We start from the raw sequence: 21,825 nt of genomic DNA on the forward strand, positions 1-21,825 counted from the left end.
TATTTATTCTTCTTTGCTTGCCATAAAGCTGAGTTGAAACCTTTGAAAACTTTGAAAACCAAAGAGCACAGACAAGTCAATGACAACAGGATATCTGCATTTTGGCAAATGAGTTTTGCAGAGAGGTTTTGTGTATAAGTAGTGATACCACTGGATATAATGTTAGAAAAGAAGTCAGAACATAGGCAGCATGAAAATACCATTCAAAATGGCTTTACAAAAGCTTCCTCCAAAACTTAATTTAGAACTCTTGCAGTCTGGATAAACCTCTGCTGTTTTTGCAAGGACACAAGCAGAATCTTGATCTTGTATACATATATTAGCATGGAGAGAAACAGAAATATGACCTACCACTTTCTTCAACTAATCATTTTTAATTACAGCAGGGAATGTATAACTTTAAATTTTCAGTCATCAAATGCCTTTAGCTTAGACATCTTGGTTGCAATTTTCTACAACGGGATCATTTTCATTAAGAATACTATCCCTGTCTCAAATAAATATTTGAAAATATGTTTTTAAGTGATATTGTTGGTGCCAACAATGTTTTAGATTTAGCAAAACTTAAGCCTACAAAAACAGCTTGGAGAAATCCCATGTCTATGATTGTACTGATTTTAAGAACCACTATGTTATTAATACAAGTTAGAAAGCTCAGAATAGTCTTTAAAAAAAAAAAAAAAAAGTGAAGATACACCAAAAGGTGTTTCCCATTCTAAAATCTTGCTTTCTTGCTTGGCCCAAGGAAAGAACAAAATTGGGGGCTTAAGTGTTTTGTCCAGTTTACTTTAATTTTTTTGTGATCAGTGCTTCTGTTGTTACAAATCTCTAACAGCCTCTTGTAACACATTTTAAAAGCAATTACATATAGGGTCTCCTTAGCTTAACAGCTTGGGGAGGGTCATTGATTGGGGCTACTCTTGGACAGAAGTACAGAAGGTCTTTAATTACTCTCCCCAATTTCAAAACACCCTTGAACATCTGTCAGTCCTATCCTCAGTAAAACTATACAGCATTTGGTAAATCTGACTTAGGTGAAAACTTGGATTGTTTTCTTTCCCCAATATATTCAGTAATTAAAACTCTGAGTTATAATTTTTCTTTTAAAGACAAAACACTTAACTAATTTATATAAAACCTCACAAAAGAGCTGGCTGCTCAGAACCCTCGGGTTTCTGGAAGTGACAATGTCCTCAAAACGTAAGGGTCTGGGGCCTTTGAACAGAGAACACTCCTCTCCACCTGTGCACTGGGCAAAGGGCTACACGGACCACGTGTCCTCCTCGCAGCACTCAGGGAAGGAAGCTGCGGGAGCACTTCAGCTCACAAGTGCACATCATTTCCGCCTGCTTCTCATTGGCCACAGCGAGTCAGGTGGCCCAGCGTGCAGGCCGGGCTGGGGCTGGGGAGGATTGATCATCCCCCAGAAGGGGCCGTGCTCCTTCGGGGCACTGATCTGTCCGCTGTAGTGAGACCCAAGCGCAGCCAAAGTCACCTTAACTAGAATCTAAATTTAAAGAGCACACCAATCAACTCGTTTCTGGCCGTAACAATTTATTTTAGATATATTTAGATCACATATCCAAAAAAGTACCTAATGCAAGTCAGAAGTGGCTTTAGAAAAAAAAAAACACTTAGGACTGTACAGAACTAAAAAAAAATAGGAAGGTAAGAGCTTTTTTAAAAAAAAAAACAGAAACAACAAAAACTTATACTGAAAGGAAAATTACCAGCACTTTCTGGGGAAACATTGTAATTCAGCATGAGAATTTTATTTATAATTCTCATTAAAACTGGACACCAAAGTAGAGAATGGAAAATTTTTTCTTCTCAATTTTGAATACCCATGTGTGAGTATCTTGCTAATTATAAGCTCCTTAAAAACGAATAAAGTATTAAATGTACAGCCTGATTTGCCCATTTAACCACGGGCTCATCACTAAATACAGCTGTTTTAGGGGTTGTTTTTGTATTCATGGGCCAAAATTTTGAACAACTTAAAAATAATTTTTGTGTCTTCAGGAAACATCTTTAAGGATCCAGGAATTAGTTGTGGCTGTGATGAGTCAGTTTCATTGGCTCATAGTAATACAAACAAAAACTGTTCTCTTGCAACTAGGAAGCCAAGATGGAAAGTTTGGCAAATGTATCTTGTTTTTATAACACAAAAATTTCTCTACCAAACTGCAAACATATATGTGTGTGTGTGTGTGTGTGTGTGTGTGTACATATAATACACGCATATGTGTGGAAATGATATATGTATTTATTATATAAATATGTAAAGATTTATTTATAAATATATACATACACACACATATATATACAGACACTTGATGCTTAAACTACAGAGAAAATGGGATCTTTTATTGTTACTTGCCAGCTGGATGGGAACTATATTCGTCACCACACCAAGACTACTCCCTTCAACACTGATTGTAGTAGAAAGATGGCTCAGAAACAAACATTAACCTATACCCTGTGTGGATCCCGAAGGCCATGTCATGTTATTTATAGGCAGTACATCTTCAGAAATCCTGAACCACTGCTTCTTCCAAAAGCAAAAATACTATTGTGCCTGAAAGCTTCTAGCTATGATATTAACATCTGATTTTTTCCAGTTTTCATGTCAGTTGGCATAGTCATCATTTATTTAACGTTTAGCGAGAGGTTTGATAATTCTCAGGCTAGCTAGTTCTCCGTAGGTATATTAAACTCAAAATTTAACTCAAGTAATACACTTCACCTTACCTCCCTATACATTTAACATTCAGTATGGTCTGTGTAAAATTACTGAGTACTCAAAGGTCCTGTTTGCCTATCCTCATTTCTTGAGAAAACTAATAGTTTAAGTGGGGACTTCCCTGGTGGCGCAGCGGTTAAGAATCCACCTGCCAATGCAGGGGACATGGGTTCAAGCCCTGGTCCAGGAAGATCCCACATGCCGCAGAGCAACTAAGCCCATGTGCCACAACTACTGAGCCTGTGTTCCAGAGCCCACGAACCACAACTGCTGAGCCTGTGCACCGCAACTACTGAAGCCCTCGCGCCTATAGCCCATGCTCCGCAACAAGAGAAGCCACCGCAATGAGAAGCCCGCGCACCACAATGAAGAGTAGCCCCCGCTCAACACAACTAGAGAAAGCCCGCGCACATCAATGAAGACCCAACACAGCCAAAAATAAATTAATTAGTTAATTTTAAAAAATAGCTTAAGTGGTTTATTAGCCATAACTATAATTTATAATGTTGACTGAATTTTTTATTCATAGAGCACTTAAAAGAAAAACTGGATGACTATATTAAGCTGTGGAATGGCCTAGTCAAGGTATTTCGAAATGAGAGAAGAGAAGGTTTAATTCAGGCACGAAGTATCGGTGCCCAGAAGGCTAAACTTGGACAGGTAGGACACATTTGATATCTATTATGTCAACATTTTGGATTCGGTAACTAAAAGATCATCTACATTTTTAAGTACCCATTTAATTTTTAATTTTTTAAAATTGAAAATGCTACCTTAAACACATAACTTATATATCAAAATTGACTCTAATGCCAGTTTATATTAGTATCTAATTTTAAATAGGTGATATACGTCATGCTGTATATGAGTTTTCTTTCACCCTGCCTCTTTTTTTTTTTCCAGGTTTTGATATACCTCGATGCCCACTGCGAGGTGGCGGTTAACTGGTATGCACCACTCGTAGCTCCCATATCAAAGGACAGGTAACATTGCCTTGCTTCTTTTCTTTCCTGGTTGAAAAGTAAACCTCATCCTAGGACAAATAATGTTCCCATTCTTCTGATTCCAGTTCCATTCAGTGCATCAAGTTGTACGTTGAGTTTTCTTTTTTAGCTAGTTGTTTCCCTGGGTGGATCTAGGTGGCTACTTGGGGTTGATTCACATGCGGGCAGTTAGACGTTTGGGATAAGCCTGGGGCATCTCACTCAGAATCATCTTCCTCTGGGTACAAAAGCTTTGCTCTAAGAGCAATATTAATTGTTCCCACACGCTGTGGTAACATTCTAAAGGCTTGAAGGAGCATGCTTTGGAATTCTGCCTATGGGTGGTTTTATGCCCTTTGAAGTGATTATTTTACACAGTAAGGGCCAGCTCTTACCTGTGGCAAGGCCTTGGGTTCCCATAGGACCTTTCACGTTTAGAAGTAGACAGCTATCCTGTGGAAATGTGGTAATCACCAATTTACAGAAGGTCTGAAACAGTAGATGGGCAGCAGCAGTTTTCGAGTTCCCAAAGCCTTCCTTGCTTTTAGTCCAGAATCCTGACTATTTCAGAATCTAGAAGAAATAAGACATGTCCCTGTGGCAATGGCCTGAGACAGAGGAAGAACTTTTGGAGGATTTTATCATCAGAGCATCTATCAGACACGATTTTCACGTGCTGTCTGATTTAATCCTCACAGCAGCCCTGCAAGATAGATATTACTACCTCCTTTGTACTAAAGAGGATGCTGAGGCTAAGAGAAATTAATTAGTTTGCCCCAGACCAGACAGCTTATAAACTACCCAACTGAGATCTCTCTGGGACACCTTCCACCACATACTTAGAAATCCGAGAATCATAAGGAGAGATAACCAGCCTTCACCTCTCCTGGTGAAAGCTGGCTGTCCTCGGGGTGGTGAGGGGAGGCCATACCACAGGGACCCTCCACTCGCCCATGGGAGTCCAGTGTCTGGAGGGAATAAAGTACCTTTCCCCTGTATCGAAATTCTAAGCCCCATTAATTTTCCCCTTCTCATTGGTTTCTAAACATCTAAAAAGCACCATAAGGTGGCTGTCAAAAACTATAATCTCCATTTTAAGATATGCATTTTAAAATTCTTTCTGATAAAATGAACGTTGGAACAAGCAGGATACCGATTATCTTTGTAGAGCTGGCTCTACACCTGATTGGTCATATAGTTCTAGCATTTTCATGAAGCCCACATAAAAGGTATAATATTTTTTTGCTCCAAATTCTCAGGCCACTATTTATGTTCTTCAGCAGGTTTTGAGGGATTTTTTTTCCTTGTTTTTTTAAAAAGCAGGAATACAATACAGTACATTTTTTTTTTTTTTTGCAATAAAAGAAAAGTTGTCTTTTCCCAATAAAAGAAGTAGGAAAAGAAGATCAAGTAAATGTACAAAAACAGATTTTCACAGTCACTGCTTCCAAAGAAGTAGGAAGCAGCAAGGAGTTGGGAGGACTGCTGAACGTGTCACAGGTATTATCTTTCTACACACACACTCATGTTTAATGGAGGGGTAAGGAGGGAAAATAACAGGCAGGGAAATCTGGTAAATAATGGGAAGTTACCAAGAGGGTGTTGCCTGTAGGACCACAGTGAAAATGAGGAAATCCTATTTAAGTTCAAGTTCATGGCTCTTCGTCCGTGACATGTGTCTGTGAGCCCAGGGACATCTCCTCTCTCCTTCCCTTAAGAAAACAGCCTCCTTGACTTTTCAAAGCATTCATTCACTTCCCATTAGATATGAAAATCCCCTAGTCGGGGAGAAAAAAAAGCAAACCCACAGTAACAAGAGATAATCTAGTTAGGCATGCTCAACTAGTCAGTTTTGGGTTCTTAAATGCTTTTTCATTTTCTGTAAATGTTTCAGAACCACATGCACTGTGCCTCTGATAGATTACATAGATGGGAATGATTATTCCATTGAGCCACAGCAAGGTGGGGATGAAGATGGTTTTGCCAGAGGGGCCTGGGACTGGAGTTTGCTATGGAAGCGTATTCCTCTAAGCCACAAGGAAAAGGCCAAAAGAAAACATAAAACTGAACCTTATCGGTAAAGATTACTACTTCCTTTTCTTACGTGGAACGTTTACCTAAGTACTTTTCTTTTTTTCCTTCCCCATGTACTCGTGTAAACATGTGGGTCCCTACACGCCCTTGCATTTCATCTTCGCTGCCATCATCAACACAATACAGAACCACTTGCACTGTGCCGATTATAGATGTCATAAATGGCAACACTTATGAAATTGTACCCCAAGGGGGTGGTGACGAAGATGGGTATGCCCGAGGAGCATGGGATTGGAGTATGCTCTGGAAACGGGTGCCTCTGACCCCTCAAGAGAAGAGAATGAGAAAGACAAAAACTGAACCATATCGGTAATCACTAAATCACTTACCTGTTTCTCTTTTCTCCAGTTGCTGCTAACCTATTAACCTCTTGCCAGGCTAAAAAAAAAAAAAAAGAAACTTGTTATTAAAACTGTAGATGCTGTCTCAGATTCTGAAAGGCTTTCTTTCTTTGTGCTGTTTCAGAGGTTTAAACTCACACTTGCTTCTTTGTGGTTGCTTTTTCCTTAAAAGCAAACTCCGTTTGGGGGTGAGCACACCTTATGGCATTAGTTCCAAATACAGGTGAAAAAAAGAAAATCTTTGCCATCATGTCCTAGTAGACTAGACATGAAATTTTGTTCTTTTGATGATTATGTCATTCTGTAAGTTTAAGATGCTCACGTTGCTTACGATCCAAGTTTTATATCCACTTTGATGCTTTGCGGGTAGTGTTGACAATGAAAGACGGTAACAAGAGTTTTTTTTTCTTCCCTTTGTTTTATATGCTAACTCTTAAATACTAATTTCATCCCAGTTAAATCTGATGAATAAAAATACATGACTTTGGGAAATGTTACATAGAATCCTTTATTACTTCATTTTCAGAAGAGCACTTGATTTAAAAGGAAACTTCATTCCAAAATCTTCCTTTTTCTCCCTTCTTGTGGCTCTTCAAATAGAACAACTTGTGCTACTCGCTCTTTGGTCTTTTCACTGGAACATTTTACCATCTTTCAAAAGAGTGGCCCCAAATTAAACGTTTGCATAAATGCTAATGTAGGCTTCTAAATGTGTCTGATTTTATTTTTCTGATCTTATGGTTCTGCTTTTGGTCTCTCTCTTACTGTTACGCTACTGATGATGTTCAAACTCAATTTGGGGAAGGTGTCTCCAATGTCATGCAAAAAGCTGGTGGGATTTGGGCATGTCATGATACCAGGATACTGAAATGGCAAACATAAGGAAATTATACAACTTTCAGCTTTATTTGACATTTTCCAAATTTCTCTTTGAAGTTCTTTTTCAAAAATTGTCCAGGAATCTACTGCTTACCCACTTACCCTGAGTCACAAATAATTCTGGGAGAAAAAACCTAAGGGCTAATAACTACAGTTCTATTTCTACCAATCCCATGGGCTAGGAAAGAAAATTTTTTAAATGTGGTAGAGAAATTTAAGGAAGGTTTCTCTTTAAGTTACTCACTGGTTTTCATGTTAAGATACATTTTCAAATATGTACTGAGATAAGTGGGAATATATTTAAAGATCAAAAGGGCATAGTTATAATAGAGTAATGTTAAATAAATTTGGCATGAAAGTATAACTGAAAACGCAATAGGGCTGTTTCTCCTTTAAGAAGAAAAGCCTTATGAAAGAATGACTTACCCCTGATGTGACTTCCCTTTAATATTGAAAATATTTCTTGCTTCATTATCTTTTTAATTAATATATTTATTTATTTATTTTTGGCTTTGCTGGGTCTCCGTTGCTGTGCGTGGGCTTTCTCTAGTTGTGGCGAGCAGGGGCTACTCCTTGTTGCGGTGCGCGGGCTTCTCATTGCAGTGGCTTCTCTTGTTGCGGAGCACGGGCTCCAGGTGCACGGGCTTCAGTAGTTGTGGCACGTGGGCTCAGTCGTTGTGGTGCACGGGCTTAGTTGCTCCACGGCATGTGGGATCTTCCTGGACCCAGGGCTCAAACCCGTGTCCCCTGCACTGGCAGGTGGATTCTCAACCACTGCGCCACCAGGGAAGTCCCTTGCTTCATTATTTATTTAATATTTAATGAATGCTTACTATGTGTCAGGCGCTATTTTCTGGGGATAAATTTTAAAGAGATGTGTTCCCTTGTGGCACTTAACGTGTAGTGGGTGAGACAGAAATTAAACAGTTAACTGCACGAATAACTGGAGCAGCAAGTGTGACGAGTGGTGAGAAGAAAAGCTCACGGAAAGTGTCTCGAAAGCGACGCTGAGGCCGAGCCCTGAGGGATGAGTCTACCCTGTGGAGGAGGAGGGAGGACCGTTCAGGAGACTGCGGCATAGCCAGGGCCGTGGGACAGGAGGGGGTCGGGCAGAGCACAGAGGCATTGCCTGCTGCCTGCTGGGGCTTGGGTGGGGCAGAAGAGAGCGGAGGACACAGTCGGGGTTCCTGTGCCTGGTCTAGGATGGCAGCAGTGACGCTGGAAAGAAGTGGCATCAAGATGTGTGTTGATGGTAGAATCAGTAGGAATTGGTGATAGACTGAATATAAGGTGTGCTGATGAAGAGGCTCTAATGGAGGGGTCTACCTAAGAATCGAATGCAGTGATAATTCATTGTTGCCAGGGGAAGGGGGAACAGGGTGAAAATTATTCCTAACGGTATGGGGTGAAAATTATTCCCAACGGTGGGAGTGGCTTGCCCTAAAAAGCTATCAAGTCTTTTTTTCTCTTGTCCCTAAAAAGAACCCAATTCAAGGTCCCACTCAAGAAGGAGCACAGATCACTCTTTGGCAGCCCTGCCTCCTGACACAGTAAATAGCTGTGCCTAATGGTCCTGTGTCATTTCTGTGCTATATTTGCAAACTCTGAATGAACCGTGGCTGTTCTACCATGATTTACACCCTTATTTGGCAAACCACTGAGCTATAAAATTAAAAAATGAGAGACTACTTCCATGGTGTATGGTTTCACTCATCCCAGAATGACTCATAAATCATTTCAGGAACATTTAGCAGACCACGGCTGTATGGCTCAGTATTTTTAGGAGTGAAAGAGAAAATTCTATTTTAACTAACTCTCAAGGCTTAATTTTTAAATAAACAAAGGAACCAAGGCGCCCTCTAATGGCGAAATGATATAATACTCTAATTTGTAACGAACTATAACAGGATTTCAGTTAGAAATTATAGTAAATTCATAAGGAATTATGAACAGATTGTTTCATGAAGGCTTTATAATTTCTTAATGTTTGGCCATCAGTTTTGTCTCTTCTATGCACTACTTATACTGTATTCCATAAAGGCTTATTATCTGTTGTTGAAGGGGTATTGGGGGTTTGTCTTTAAAAGTTATTTCAGCGTTTCTTTTTCTTAGGTCCCCAGCCATGGCTGGAGGATTATTCGCCATTGAACGAGACTTCTTCTTCGAGCTGGGTCTCTACGACCCAGGCCTCCAGATTTGGGGTGGTGAAAACTTTGAGATCTCATACAAGGTAACATTTCATTGAAACAAATGCAGTTTTCTAAGCAGTTATGGATTCTTGTGACTTTCAGATAAGGCTGGTTTCTTTGGGGAAAAAAAGAACAAAAACCTGTTTAATGCATTTCTCTAAATTATAAGGAAAGACTAACAAAAATATTTGCCTTTGGGGAAAAATAAGGCAAAAATGCAAGCTCCAAACTTACTACATACGTACTTGGTTCAGCTAAAAATGGAAGCCAGCGAGCTTCAGAAGTAAAAATACCTCCTCTCCTTCCCCTCCCGCCCCACCCCCAAAGGCTTTTCTGTACCTCGGAGCCTTTTGTGATAGGAGCCCTTGCGGGAATCAGCAGGTGTGGGGTTCCGTTTGACCATCCACTGCTGAAGCTCAGGACAGAGGTAGACCCCAACAGTGATCGTGTGTCCTCACACTGACCCTGGAGCTGCCTTCCTGCAGTACCCACCCACCCGTGCCCCCCGCCACTTCCCGAAAGAAAGAAGTATTTTCCAGTGTGAGCTGAACACATAGGCGTTACCGCTTGTCTTAAATGTCCGGTGCTCAGCACTTTGAGGGACAGAAGAGGAGGAGCTCGGTCCTCGCTGTCAAGGAGCTTACAGCCGATGAGAGATGAGAGTTACGCTTAAATCCGTGGTACGATCAGAAGGTAGACCGACATTCAGGTGGTGTGATTCAGAGGCAGCATCATGCTGGAGGATGTTTTCGAGGCAGAACGAGGAAGACGGGCCGAGCTAAGGTGGGGGTGGAACGGGGAAAGGCGCAGGGCGGGCATGGGGCCCACCGTCCGGCAGAAGCTGACAGTGTGAATCCGACGGGCGTCCAGGAAGATGGCGTGGGCGGGGGCGCCAGGTCCACAGTGAGGAGAGCCTTCAGTGCTGAGCTGAGAGACTGTGGCTTAATCTGACAGGCAGTGGAGACCCATGGGAGAGACTAAGCCGGAGAGAGCACGACCCAGAGCTGCCCTTCAGCAGCCTAATCTCCTGCTATAAATAAGGGAGCCCGAGTAGAGGCAAGCGGAGGCGAAGGAGCCGCCGGTTAGGCGGTTATGATAACAGTCCCCCAGGTGGGAGGAGGCGTGTTAGCACCGGGAGAGATGAAGTGCGCGTTAGGACGCAGGAGTCTGCGTGGCTCTGCAGGGGCTCAGGACGGGCCCCTGGGTGCCCTGTGCGCCTGCGTTCCCCAGCGGCCTCTTTGTTAGTATGTGAGCTTGAGAAACAAGAAGTTATCGTAGGATCTGTTTAGCTGGTGAATTCCCCGTAGACCCTGTGTCTAATTTAGATTTTAGGTTTACGTTTACAGGACAGATTGGGCGTTTGAGATAGCTGCCACGTGTGTCTTTCCTGACAGATCTGGCAGTGCGGTGGCAAGTTACTGTTTGTCCCTTGTTCCCGTGTCGGGCACATCTACCGTCTTGAGGGCTGGCAGGGGAACCCTCCGCCTGTCTATGTCGGGTCTTCTCCTACCCTAAAGGTGAGTCTTTCGGTTAAAACTGGGAAGGCTAGGGAGCTAACACGTATGTGCCACGTGGCCACGTAATGTCAGCTCGCTGGCCAGGCGACATCTTTGAAGCAGTCACGCTGTTTCTCACTTTTCACTTAGACTAGGCTTATTCATGAAACTTATTATTGTTTTCTAGGATTATTCCTTGTATCCCACTCTGATTAGAATTCCATTACTGAATGGTGTTGAATGTTCTCCGTCAAGATATCTCAGATTTTGGAACACCACTCAATATTCTGTAATGACCTATATGGGAAAAGAATCTAAAAGAAAGAGTGGAAATATATGTATAACTGATTAACTTTGCTGTACACCTGAAAGTAGCACAACATTGTAAACCAACTATGCTTCAGTAAAAATTTTTTTTTTAAAAATGATAACTCAGGGCTTCCCTGGTGGCGCAGTGGTTGAGGGTCCGCCTGCCAATGCAGGGGACACGGGTTCGTGCCCTGGTCCGGGAAGATCCCACATGCCGTGGAGTGGCTGGGCCCATGAGCCGTGGCCACTGAGCCTGCGCGTCCGGAGCCTGTGCTCCGCAACGGGAGAGGCCACAGCAGTGAGAGGCCCACGTTCCGCAAAAAAAAAAATGATAACTCAAATTTTTAAAACCTGACACCGTGTAGGAAAGTCGTTGAAAGGGAAATACCAACGTCTCTTAGTCACACGTGAGTGAAACACTATTTTTGTTTGGTTTTGGAAAAGTAAAGTAATTATAATAGAAGTTTGTGTAGTAAACAAAATCACATTTTTCAACAGTGCTTGCAAAAGGTGAATGAATAACTTTTGTCCCTCAAACCAGGGACAGACCAGGAGAGCTTCACACAGAGGCCACAGCCCCAATGCTGGCAGGACGATTGCCTCTCTCTTTGATGGAACAACTTAGAAGCCCTTTGTTTGGGCGGCTTTCATAGACTCTAAGAGCGTATGACTGTGGTGTCTTTCATTTTCTGGAGCCCTTAACCAAGTCAAAAGCAGAAGGAAGTCTATTTTTGGCTACGGATGCAACTCAGGACCGTTCCCCAAAGCGAATAGATAACAGAAGCAGAGACTAGACTTTAAGAACCAACACAGCCCTCTAACCGACCAAAGTTTTTTAGAAGTGGCCAAACGGAGCCCCACTAGGACAGTGGACAAGATTTAAATCTCCACAGTAAGACAGAGATAGCAGCCAGTTAACACTGGGCCCGACGGCGTTGCAGGAAGACAGCCGCCCTTGGAACCCACCCCACAACCACGAAGAACTGATGGAAAGTCAGGTCAGTTCAGGAAGGCCGGTGCTACAAGGAAATGGAAAAGAGACGAGAGGGAAACACTCAACACTGTCAGATTAACCAGCAAACGCAGCCTTCACCAGCAGCTTCTGTCCTCTGCTTCTGCGTGTCCCCTCCACCCTCCAGGGCTGTTTCTCCAGCCGGTGGTCTTCTCTGAGCTGCAGACCTTTACGGTCAGCTGTCTTAGAGAACACCTCTCTCTCTCTCTCTCTCTCTCTCTCTCTCTCTCTTTTTTGGTGGCAACGCGTGGCATGCAGGATCTTAGTTCCCTGACCAGGGATCGAACCCGAGCCCTTGGCAGCGAAAGTGCGGAGTCCTAACCACTGGACCTCCAGGGAAGTCCCTAGAACCCTCCTCTTAGATGGCCCTCAGATGTTTCAGACTTGGCCTCTTCAGAGCGGAGCTTTTAACTTTCCCTCAGAGGCGGCTCTCTACCCTCTGTCCCACCCCTCGGGCCACCTCCACTCCCTGCCCCGGTTATTCCCCTCAAATCTGAATCTGATGTCTGCTGCCTGCGAGGACCCTTCGGATGGCCGTCAGCTAATGGGTGACGTGCAAAGCCCTTGGGAACGATCAGTAGTATCACTAATAGCTCACACTTCGTGAGTGCTTAGTGTGTACAAATCTAAACACTTCGCAACGATTACCTTCTTAATTATCCTCATCTTAAAAGGAGGAAACCGAGGCAGCTTTTCTCTCAGTGAATCCTGCATTCCAGCTGTGGCGATAGACCTCTTTCAGGACGCCACATGCACCATGATCTGTCATATATTTGCACTGCTCTTTGCCCCAGGTCCCAGTCCCTCCTGGCTGACCGCTCCTTCAGGACTGAGCCGTCCCCGCCTCTGCATCCCAAACAATTAAATGCTCCTGCTTTTTGTTGCCGTAACCTTATGCGTGTGCACTTAATTCTTCATGTTCACAACTACCTGGAAGACACGGACTGTGTCTAACTTTGGGTGGATTTGCAAGAATTCAAAATATTTAGCAATAATGTTGTGTTCTTTTAGGAGGCTGCCACTTAAAACTTTCTGAGCCCACGGGCTTTTGCAGAAACATGCCCACGGCCAGGCGTGCACCCTTTTGATAGTTATCTTGTAGCCAAGAGAAAATTTAATCAGAACACTAGATGTTCCTGCTCTGCGGCCAGCGGGCCAAACCCAGCCTTTTTTTTTTTTTTTTTTCTTTGAGGTACGCGGGCCTCTCGCTATCATGGCCTCTCCCGTTGCGGAGCACAGGCTCCGGACGCGCAGGCTCAGCGGCCATGGCTCACGGGCCCAGCTGCTCCGCGGCATGTGGGATCTTCCCGGTCCGGGGCACGAACCCGTGTCCCCTGCATCGGCAGGCGGACTCTCAACCACTGCGCCACCAGGGAAGCCCCAATCCCAGCCTTTTTCAGTAAATAAAGTTGTGTCGGAACCCAGCTCTGCGTTCGTTCGCATGTTCCCTGTGCTGCTTTCTCACTGTAGCAGCAGAGGTGAGTAGTTGCAACAGAAACTGGACGGCCACCCAGCTGAAAAGACTGACTCCCGGGCCCTTTATAAAGTTTGCTGCCCCGTGATGTCCAAGCGCAAGGGCCTCGCTGGGTCTGTGCCGCGTCCATCACATCGATTCACGCCTACGAGTGCTCGTTCAGTGAAACAGTAGAAGTTAGATCCTTGTGAGTTCTCACACGTCAACTTACATGATTGTTCTTTAGTTGCTTTTCAAAATGCACCCCATGGGGAAAATATCCACTTAATTCTGGGCTACCGTGCAGTGGTTCAGATACAGCTGTTACGAGATGGGCAGAGCCACTTTCAGAAATGTGTTTGTTGTTTGTCCCAGTGGTTTCTGATGGGAGACCCCTCCCCCCGCACGTGCCAGCAGCATGGTCCTCAGAGAGGAGATTGTTCAGGGGACGGGGGGTGCCCGGTGCCAGCCAGCCTCTCTCACCAACCCTCTGCGCTCAGCTCCATCAGCAGGGAAGAATGTATTATCTTAGGGCTTCCCTGGTGGCGCAGTGGTTGAGAGTCCGCCTGCCGATGCAGGGGACATGGGTTCGTGCCCCGGTCCGGGAGGATCCCACATGCCGCGGAGCGGCTGGGCCTTAGCCATGGCCACTGAGCCTGCGCGTCCAGAGCCTCTGCTCCGCAGTGGGAGAGGCCACAACAGTGAGAGGCCCGTGTACCGCAAAAAAAAAAAAAAAAAAAAAAAAGAATGTATCATCTTAGAGTATGGGACCTTCGGCACAGTGACACCAGATTCTGTGTCCGTCACTCTGGTTGAACACGCGTGACAGTGACATGTCAGAGTCACGAGCTCGCTTGCATTTGTAATTAAGTATCGGGTCCTATTGAAACGAATTTGTCGTATGTTGGTCATATTTCATATGTCGAAGAGAGGCTGTTTATGACAGTACAAATATTTTTGGTTTTTATAATGACGTTAATTTTCTTTTTCCCAGAATTACGTCAGAGTTGTAGAGGTCTGGTGGGATGAGTATAAAGACTACTTCTATGCCAGTCGCCCTGAATCAAAGGCATTACCATATGGGGATATATCAGAGCTGAAGAAATTTCGAGAGGATCACAACTGCAAAAGTTTCAAATGGTTCATGGAAGAAATAGCTTATGATATCACCTCACATTACCCTCTGCCGCCCAAAAATGTCGACTGGGGAGAAGTGAGTATCCGCCGGGGGTCAGATCTCAAAGTGTGTGTGTATGGAGACTGAGCTTGGGAGACGGGAATGTTGGAGGAGACAGAAGAATTCTTGGGGGAAACTTTGGTGAAAAGCTGTTAACATCCCAGCCTTTCCACCGGATAGTTCCCCTGCACTGACCTCCCGCCCCAAGTCCCTCCTGTCTGCTCCGCTCAGGACGCTGTCCGCTCCCTTCAGCTCCTGCCTTTCCCCACCCCTCGCCCGACTCCCTTCCAGGGCGAACTCCTACCCACCCTACACTGCCCATGTGGAGATTGCCCACAGTGAAAAGCCTTTCTATGCTTCCCCACTCCATCCCGAGACTCAGGCCTGCCAACCTCTCCTAACTCGGAATCACCGTCTGTTAGGGCCCCGGGGCCCTGCTCACCGCCGTGTTCCAGTGACCTACGCGGAGGCCCCATGTGCAATAGGCACTCAGACAGTGAGGGTAACTGAAAACAGTGAAAACCAAAGGCCTTGATCTGTGTTGCTTTGTCTTTGTTTCTTCAAACTTGCCTCTATAGCCTCCTTTCTGAATGCACCCACTCTTGTACCTTATCTGCTGCCCTGTAGGTGCATTAAACACCCCATGAACTTTCAAGCCCACGAGACCTTGCTTAGTTATGTTTTCAGCAAATAGCGGTTGAGCGCCGCTAGACAGAAAATGTGACAAGCAAGGACCTCCTCCTCAGGGAGTGTGCATGCCAGTGGGGCAGAGAGAGAAACAGAAAACAGAGTGTAGTGACAGGTGGTGGAAGAGGCTATGAAGGAAATAGACAGCTGCTGTTTGAGGGGACTCAGGGACCCGGTAAGGGAGGCTTCTCGGAGGAGGTGATGGTGGGTCTGAGATCTGAACGATGAGCAGCCAGCAAATCCGAGAGCCGGGAAAGGGTGCTCCGAGGAGGGATGCCGGTGTGCCTGCCGGCTGTGAGCCGGGAAGCCTCCGCGTGTTTGATAAGCAGAACAGAGGAGGTGAAATGAGACGCAGGGGCGGATGGGGAGGGCAGCCGTCCTCCTGAGAGTGGGAGGCCACAGGAGGGCTTTAAACAGAAAGGTGATGGGATTCCATTTATGCTGTGTTTTCAGTCACCCTACAGTGGGGCCTAAGAGTGGAAGCAAGGATGCAGGTTAGGAAGCAGTGGGTTAGTTCCAGGGAGAAGTGATGGTGGCTGGGACTGGGTGGTGACAGTGAAGGTGGCGGGATGCAGGCCCCGTCAGGGTGCTTAGTTCATCTGGAGGCAGTGCCCTGACCGGCCGGGCAGTGGAGGGTGTGGGCCAGCAGGACAGCTGGTTTGGTTTTATTTGAGTATCGGGTTGGGTGGCCACCAGGGTGGGGAGGTGAGCAGAGGGGGCAGCTGGGGAGGGGCCCAGAGGGACCAGGGGGGGCACGAAGAGCCCAGCAGGCACCCTGCTGGGCCGTCCAGATCTCAGGCCCAGAAAGGAGGCCACATGTGCATCTAAAGCCGTTTATTTGGATCCAACAGCAGGTAGATTGTTTCATGGGACAGAATGAGAAAAATACAGAGGAAAGAGGCCGGATCTGTCCCTAAGGGGCCCCAGCACTTAGCGCTCGCACTTGCGCTCTCTCTCTCCCCCTCTCTCTCTCTCTCCCCCTCTCTCTCTCTCTCCCCCCTCCCCCCGCCTCGCTCTCTCTCTCCCTCTCCCTCCCCTCCCCCCACCCTCTCTCGCTTGCTCTCACTCTCTCTGCACCTCTGTCTTAACTCCCAAGTAGACCGAAGCCCCTGAGAGTCGGGACTGCGTTGTGCTTCTCCTTTGCTCTGGAGAACACCTTATTAGCACACTGCCTTCTCCGTGGAAGGGATGAATTCTCTCCGTGAGCTTGCCCAGTAGAGGCTTCAGAGTCCACCCTGCACATGCTGAGGGCTCTCAAATGCCCCCCCCACTTCAACCCAAATCTCTGTCCCAAAGCCCAGACTAGGGTGTGTGAGGCTGGACGCCCCCCCACCCCCGCCCCGTGCTGATGCCTCAGGCCCCAAACTCCGGCGCCTTCTTTGACTGCTCTCCTCTCACACTCCACACCCAGTTCCAGAAACCGACCTTCCTCCCTCTGCTCTCAGCCACCACGTCTCCCACTGAGACGAACCCTGCCTGCCCCCGCTTTGCTGTCAACACGGCCGCCGGGCCACGTCACTCCTCCAAGCCCCGCGAGGCGGCCCCGGGCACTCCTTGGTTGGGGGCAGAGCCCTTTCTGGGGGCCCCGCTGCCCCCCGGCCTCCCCCGCTGCTACTCCCCGCCGCACTGCAGCCCGGCCAGCCTCCCCGCTCGTCCTCCTCCCGCAGTCCTGCACCCACCTGCTCTTCCCTCCCCCTGTATGCTTTCCCTGGGGAAGCAGAGGGAGCGTCTGCAGGCACGGCCAGGCCTTCTGTGCACCTCCTGCCCCCCGAGACACTCCCACCCGCCAACTTGCTCATCTGTCTCTTCTCGGCTCTCACTTGTCACTTTCTAATGTGTCTGTTACGGTTTTGCTTATATTCGGCCTTCCCTCCTAGAGCGTAAGCTCCCTGGGGCGAGGATCCGATCCGTTCCGTGCACTGGCGCATCAGAGCCCTCAGCATGCCTGACACAGCACTCACATAATAGTTGGTGAATAAATAAAAGCGTGAGCCAATGAACAGATGGAATGTTCCATCCTCCCTTTACAGTCTCACCCTGAACACACGTTCGGTTTAACCCTCCCCACGCTGGCCCCTGCACCTCACAAGGCACTTCTGCACCCTCCCTGCAGCTTCCAGGGTGAACCCCTGCCCTCCCCTGTCCTGTCCTGGGCCGCCTCCAGCTCCGCCCACATCCTCTCTACAGACAGCAGAGCCTCCGACCCCGACTTGCTTCTCCCCTGAAGCTCTTACCTTCCTGGGTGCTCAGTCAGTGTTTGCCAACTGAAGGAATGAGTAAAGCATTTTATCCAAGTACAGTAGTAATTTATAATTGAGATATAAATCTGTAATATTTCCAATAAGGAAAAAGTTGTGGGGTTTTTTGTTTTTTTACAAAGTGTGCATTTCAAACATGGAAACGCGTGTTTGCTGCCCACCTGCGACATCCGTAGTCAGAGAGGAGCCTCACTGCCCAGGCCCTGGAGGCTGCTGCCGGCGGTGGGAGCCTTACCTCCCAAGTTCACTCTGGCCTAGACACAGGGGCCAGTGTCTGTGACCGCCATGGTCCGCTCCCTTTGCTCTATTTCCTTCTCATTCACGTGAATGATCATGAATCTGAAATGGTACTAATGGTATCTTTGTATTTTTTTCTTCTGTGGTATTTTATCAAAATCTGGAGGCCAAGACCCTCAGTTGGAATGAGCTCATTCATGTTGACTTCAAGACTTAAGTGATTTCAGAGATGACTGTAGCTCCGAGCTCCTCAAGGCTTGACAGGACAGTAGGGACCCGGTTAACTCGAAGCTCTCTGAAGCCACATGAGAGCTTATCAGAGTCTAAACTGTCGCCTTCCCTGTGGTTCTTTGTTCATTTTTTTTAGATCAGAGGCTTTGAAACTGTGTACTGCATTGACAGCATGGGGAAGACAAACGGAGGCTTTGTTGAGCTGGGCCCCTGCCACAGGATGGGCGGGAACCAGGTAAACAGCCGGGCTTTGCGATTCATTCCGTCTGCACTGGAAGCAGCTGGGCTGACTGAGCCAGAGTTTAGCCTGGTTTTCCATTTGGTGATTGTGATTGTTCGGTAAAGTAGAACATTCTGTGAGAAACTGACAGTGCTAAAACGCTTACTTAAATGAGGGGATAAGAGCAGTACTGGTTTTCATGTAAGCAACCTGAATCTAGAATTTATGTCTGATGTAGGAGATTAGAATATATTCTTGCATGAGTGTGTAACTATGTAAGCCTAGCTCCCTAACAGTATCCACATCTTCCCCCCAGTAGGCTGGGATGCTATTGCCACTCATGTATATTTCACTAGCATATTCTCTTACTTCCTTATGTGAGTATTTTTCTTGTCTCTGATTTACATTGTGAAACATTATCAGGTCTGTTTCCACATTTTCATTTTCTTACATCGTTGGTACGAAATTCCTATGTTAGTGACCCATTCTGTATCTAAGAGGCTAAAGAACGTAATCCTTTAAGAGTTAGAAGGGGTCTTTACTACCATCAAAATGAATAATTCCTGTGTTTGGACTTACTGTTCTGAACACACAGAAACATGGTAGAGAAATAGCATAGTCATTGAGTTTAATTATAGGAGTTGAGTTTCTTTCTCTCTTTCTTTTTCTTTAATAGCTTTTCCGAATCAACGAAGCCAACCAACTCATGCAGTATGACCAGTGTTTGACGAAGGGTCCTGATGGATCCAAAATTATGATTACACACTGTAATCTGAATGAATTTAAGGAATGGCAGTACTTCAAGGTATTCTGTGTTTCCGTTCTGAAATACATGCAATTTCATTTTAATAACACCTACTGTGTGGAATTTAGACGTGCAAACCTTAAAACCTGCATTCACACTGACTTGCATGTCCGTCTCACTCACTCATTTGTTTTCCTGAGCACTAGTGACTCATTGTTCCATACTGAAGCATCACTTTTATCCTCTGGTGTAGTATTGTCATGGAAGGAGGCCACCTGGAGTCCATGCAGACCCACTGCTAACTTATCAACACAGGAAAACCAGTGTTCCCTGAGGCAGTCATCACCATTGTTCTAATATCAAAGTCGATCTTTTTAATCCAAAAGAGTCATTCATTAAAATTACCTATATAATGTGTAAGTATACCTATGTATGACACATAGAAAATGTTGCATTTATTTTTGCATTTTATTTTATTAACTTTTAAAGTATTGCTGCCTGTTGTCCAGCAGGTGGGGATAGAGACGAACAAATAACATGTTGGACGCAAGGCCTTCAAAGCTTCTCATCATGGCTGCTTGCTAAATGCAACAGGATACGTGTTGCCTGTTGCTTGTTTTAAAGGTCATGTTTAGTTTTGTGTGTGTGTGTGTGTTTTGCGGTATGCGGGCCTCTCACTGCTGCGGCCTCTCCCGTTGCGGAGCACAGGCTCCGGATGCGCAGGCTCAGCGGCCATGGCTCACGGGCCCAGCCGCTCCACGGCATGTGGGATCTTCCCGGACCGGGGCACGAACCCGTGTCCTCTGCATCGGCAGGCGGACTCTCAACCACTGCGCCACCAGGGAAGCCCCGTGCTTAGTTTTTCACTTGAGTCTGTGAGAGCAGTTTTTCTGTTTCAGCTGTGAATATTCAGAGTTCTGTGCCAGGTTGAGGATTCCAACATAATAATGGTTTTCTGAATAATTTTCAAAGTCTAGACGTGGCTAAAATAAATCAATTTATTATGAAACAAAAAGTTGGGGAGGCTGCCCCAGATTGAAGAAACTGGCAGCCCTGAACTTTCTTTACGCATCTTGTATTCGTTGTCACGTCCTCCCTGTCAGCAAACGCTTGTTTGCCACATGATATGACCCAGCTGAATATTCCCCGTTATCATTGTGCATAGATAATTACTATGAAGTGGTAAGTATGTGTCAGTTGCTGATACTTTTCTTATAACAAGTTAGGAAGGAGAAGATGAACATAAACCCCAGAGAAGAGAGCATTTATTTACACAAAGAAAGATGAATAATAGCAATGAAGGCTAGGGGTGAGTAAGGACAATATTAGTAAACTAGTAAAAGAAGGTTATAGCAGATGCAAAACGACACAAGAAGTGGATAAGAATGGAATGTACATATATTAGATATTTTAAAGGGCAAAGCACTGAATATCCGTTTGTGCATCAGACATTACTAAATATTCACTGGGGCCCTTCAAAAAATATCTAAAGCCCATCATACTATAATGGCAGAGAAGGAAAAAAATGCAGAAGTAAAAATAAGCAAAATGCCATAGGACAGCAAAAGAGAGATTAATAGGAGGAGTTATTTCTGATGAGTTTCATGTAGGAAGTATCACCGCACCAGGTCTTGAGGTATAAAAAGGCTTTTCATGGAGAATAAATGAGAAAACGGGTGAGCAGAGGCGTGGCATCAAAGTGTAGAGAATTCTAGGAACTGCGTTTGCTCTGGTTCCCTAAGTTCTCCATGGGAAAGAGCGTGGAACTTTGTTTTGTGGACTTTAGGGAGTGACTGACGTTAGTTAAGGATCACAGTGATAGGAAACAGTGGATACTTTAAGGAAAATAATTCTGGAAATATTGTCAAGTATGGACTGGTGAACAGGAGGCCAGCTCGGTCAGTGGTTCCCACTCTGCCCCGTCTCTGGACCCCCCTTTACATCCTTACAAACCACTGACAGACGCTCCCCAGACGGATTTGTTATAGAGGTTACAGCTAACGGTATTTCCTAAGTTGGGAATTAAACCTGAGAATTGTTGTATTTATGTATGTATTCACGTAAATGTAACGATCATAACCATACTACACGTTAATATAAGTAACACTTTTATGACCCCCCCAAAAGTGAGAAGAGTGGCATTGCTTTATAGTTTCACAAATGCCTTTAATGTCTGGTTTAATAGATTCTTATTCTGCTTCTGCGTTTAGTTTGATGCGATATGTTGTTTTAGTTGCGTACTTGAGGAAAATCCAGCCTCACATAGACGTGCAGTTGGAAAACGAGGGGTAATTTAATAGCCTTTTCAGATAATTGAGGCTGTTCTTCTTCAGTGCTACACAAGTGTGTAAGTGGTAGTTTCTTAAAAGCTTTGCAATGTAGAATCTGAAATCCTATCAGTGAACATTTTGTTCTTTGTTGCGTTAAACCCACTGGTCTGTCTTACACTGGAGTGGATCTTTTGTAACATCACATATTTGCTGCTCATTTGGGAAACAGTGGCTCACTAAGTCATGTAAATCTTCCAAATGATGGCACATTTCATCATACAATGCCAAATAAATCACAAATATAACCACCGATTCCATCAGAAAAGTCTTTAAATCTTGTGCAGCTGTCAAGTTCATGGTAATGGATACAAGTTTCCTACAACTCGAATTTTTGCTTGAAAACTCAAATTTTATCAATGGCAACAGATACTGTCAGCTTTATATTTTTTCCTTGAAGTGATGGGCTCACTTTATTTTCTGGAAAATGGCTACCCAGTCCCA

At 45.3% G+C, this 21,825-nt stretch overlaps 1 protein-coding gene across 4 annotated transcripts in view; it reads left to right on the forward strand.

The window, feature by feature from the left end:
- The window catches only part of GALNT7 (polypeptide N-acetylgalactosaminyltransferase 7), a 115,938-nt gene that overhangs the window by 92,643 nt on the left and 1,470 nt on the right, over positions 1 to 21,825 (forward strand). The window contains exons 4-11 of one of the 4 annotated variants that reach the window (XM_065879151.1): positions 3,273 to 3,403; positions 3,647 to 3,726; positions 5,621 to 5,803; positions 9,153 to 9,270; positions 10,624 to 10,746; positions 14,494 to 14,712; positions 18,226 to 18,324; positions 18,986 to 19,114. In XM_065879151.1, the coding sequence (XP_065735223.1) occupies positions 3,273 to 3,403; positions 3,647 to 3,726; positions 5,621 to 5,803; positions 9,153 to 9,270; positions 10,624 to 10,746; positions 14,494 to 14,712; positions 18,226 to 18,324; positions 18,986 to 19,114 (1,082 nt within the window). Of the gene's footprint in view, positions 1 to 3,272; positions 3,404 to 3,646; positions 3,727 to 5,620; positions 5,804 to 5,946; positions 6,130 to 9,152; positions 9,271 to 10,623; positions 10,747 to 14,493; positions 14,713 to 18,225; positions 18,325 to 18,985; positions 19,115 to 21,825 lie in introns of all 4 variants that reach the window. The other 3 variants (XM_065879150.1, XM_065879153.1, XM_065879154.1) reach the window with 3 other exon arrangements.

The sequence above is a fragment of the Phocoena phocoena genome, chromosome 6 (genome assembly GCF_963924675.1).
Source record: "Phocoena phocoena chromosome 6, mPhoPho1.1, whole genome shotgun sequence".
NCBI classification, from domain to species: domain Eukaryota; kingdom Metazoa; phylum Chordata; class Mammalia; order Artiodactyla; family Phocoenidae; genus Phocoena; species Phocoena phocoena.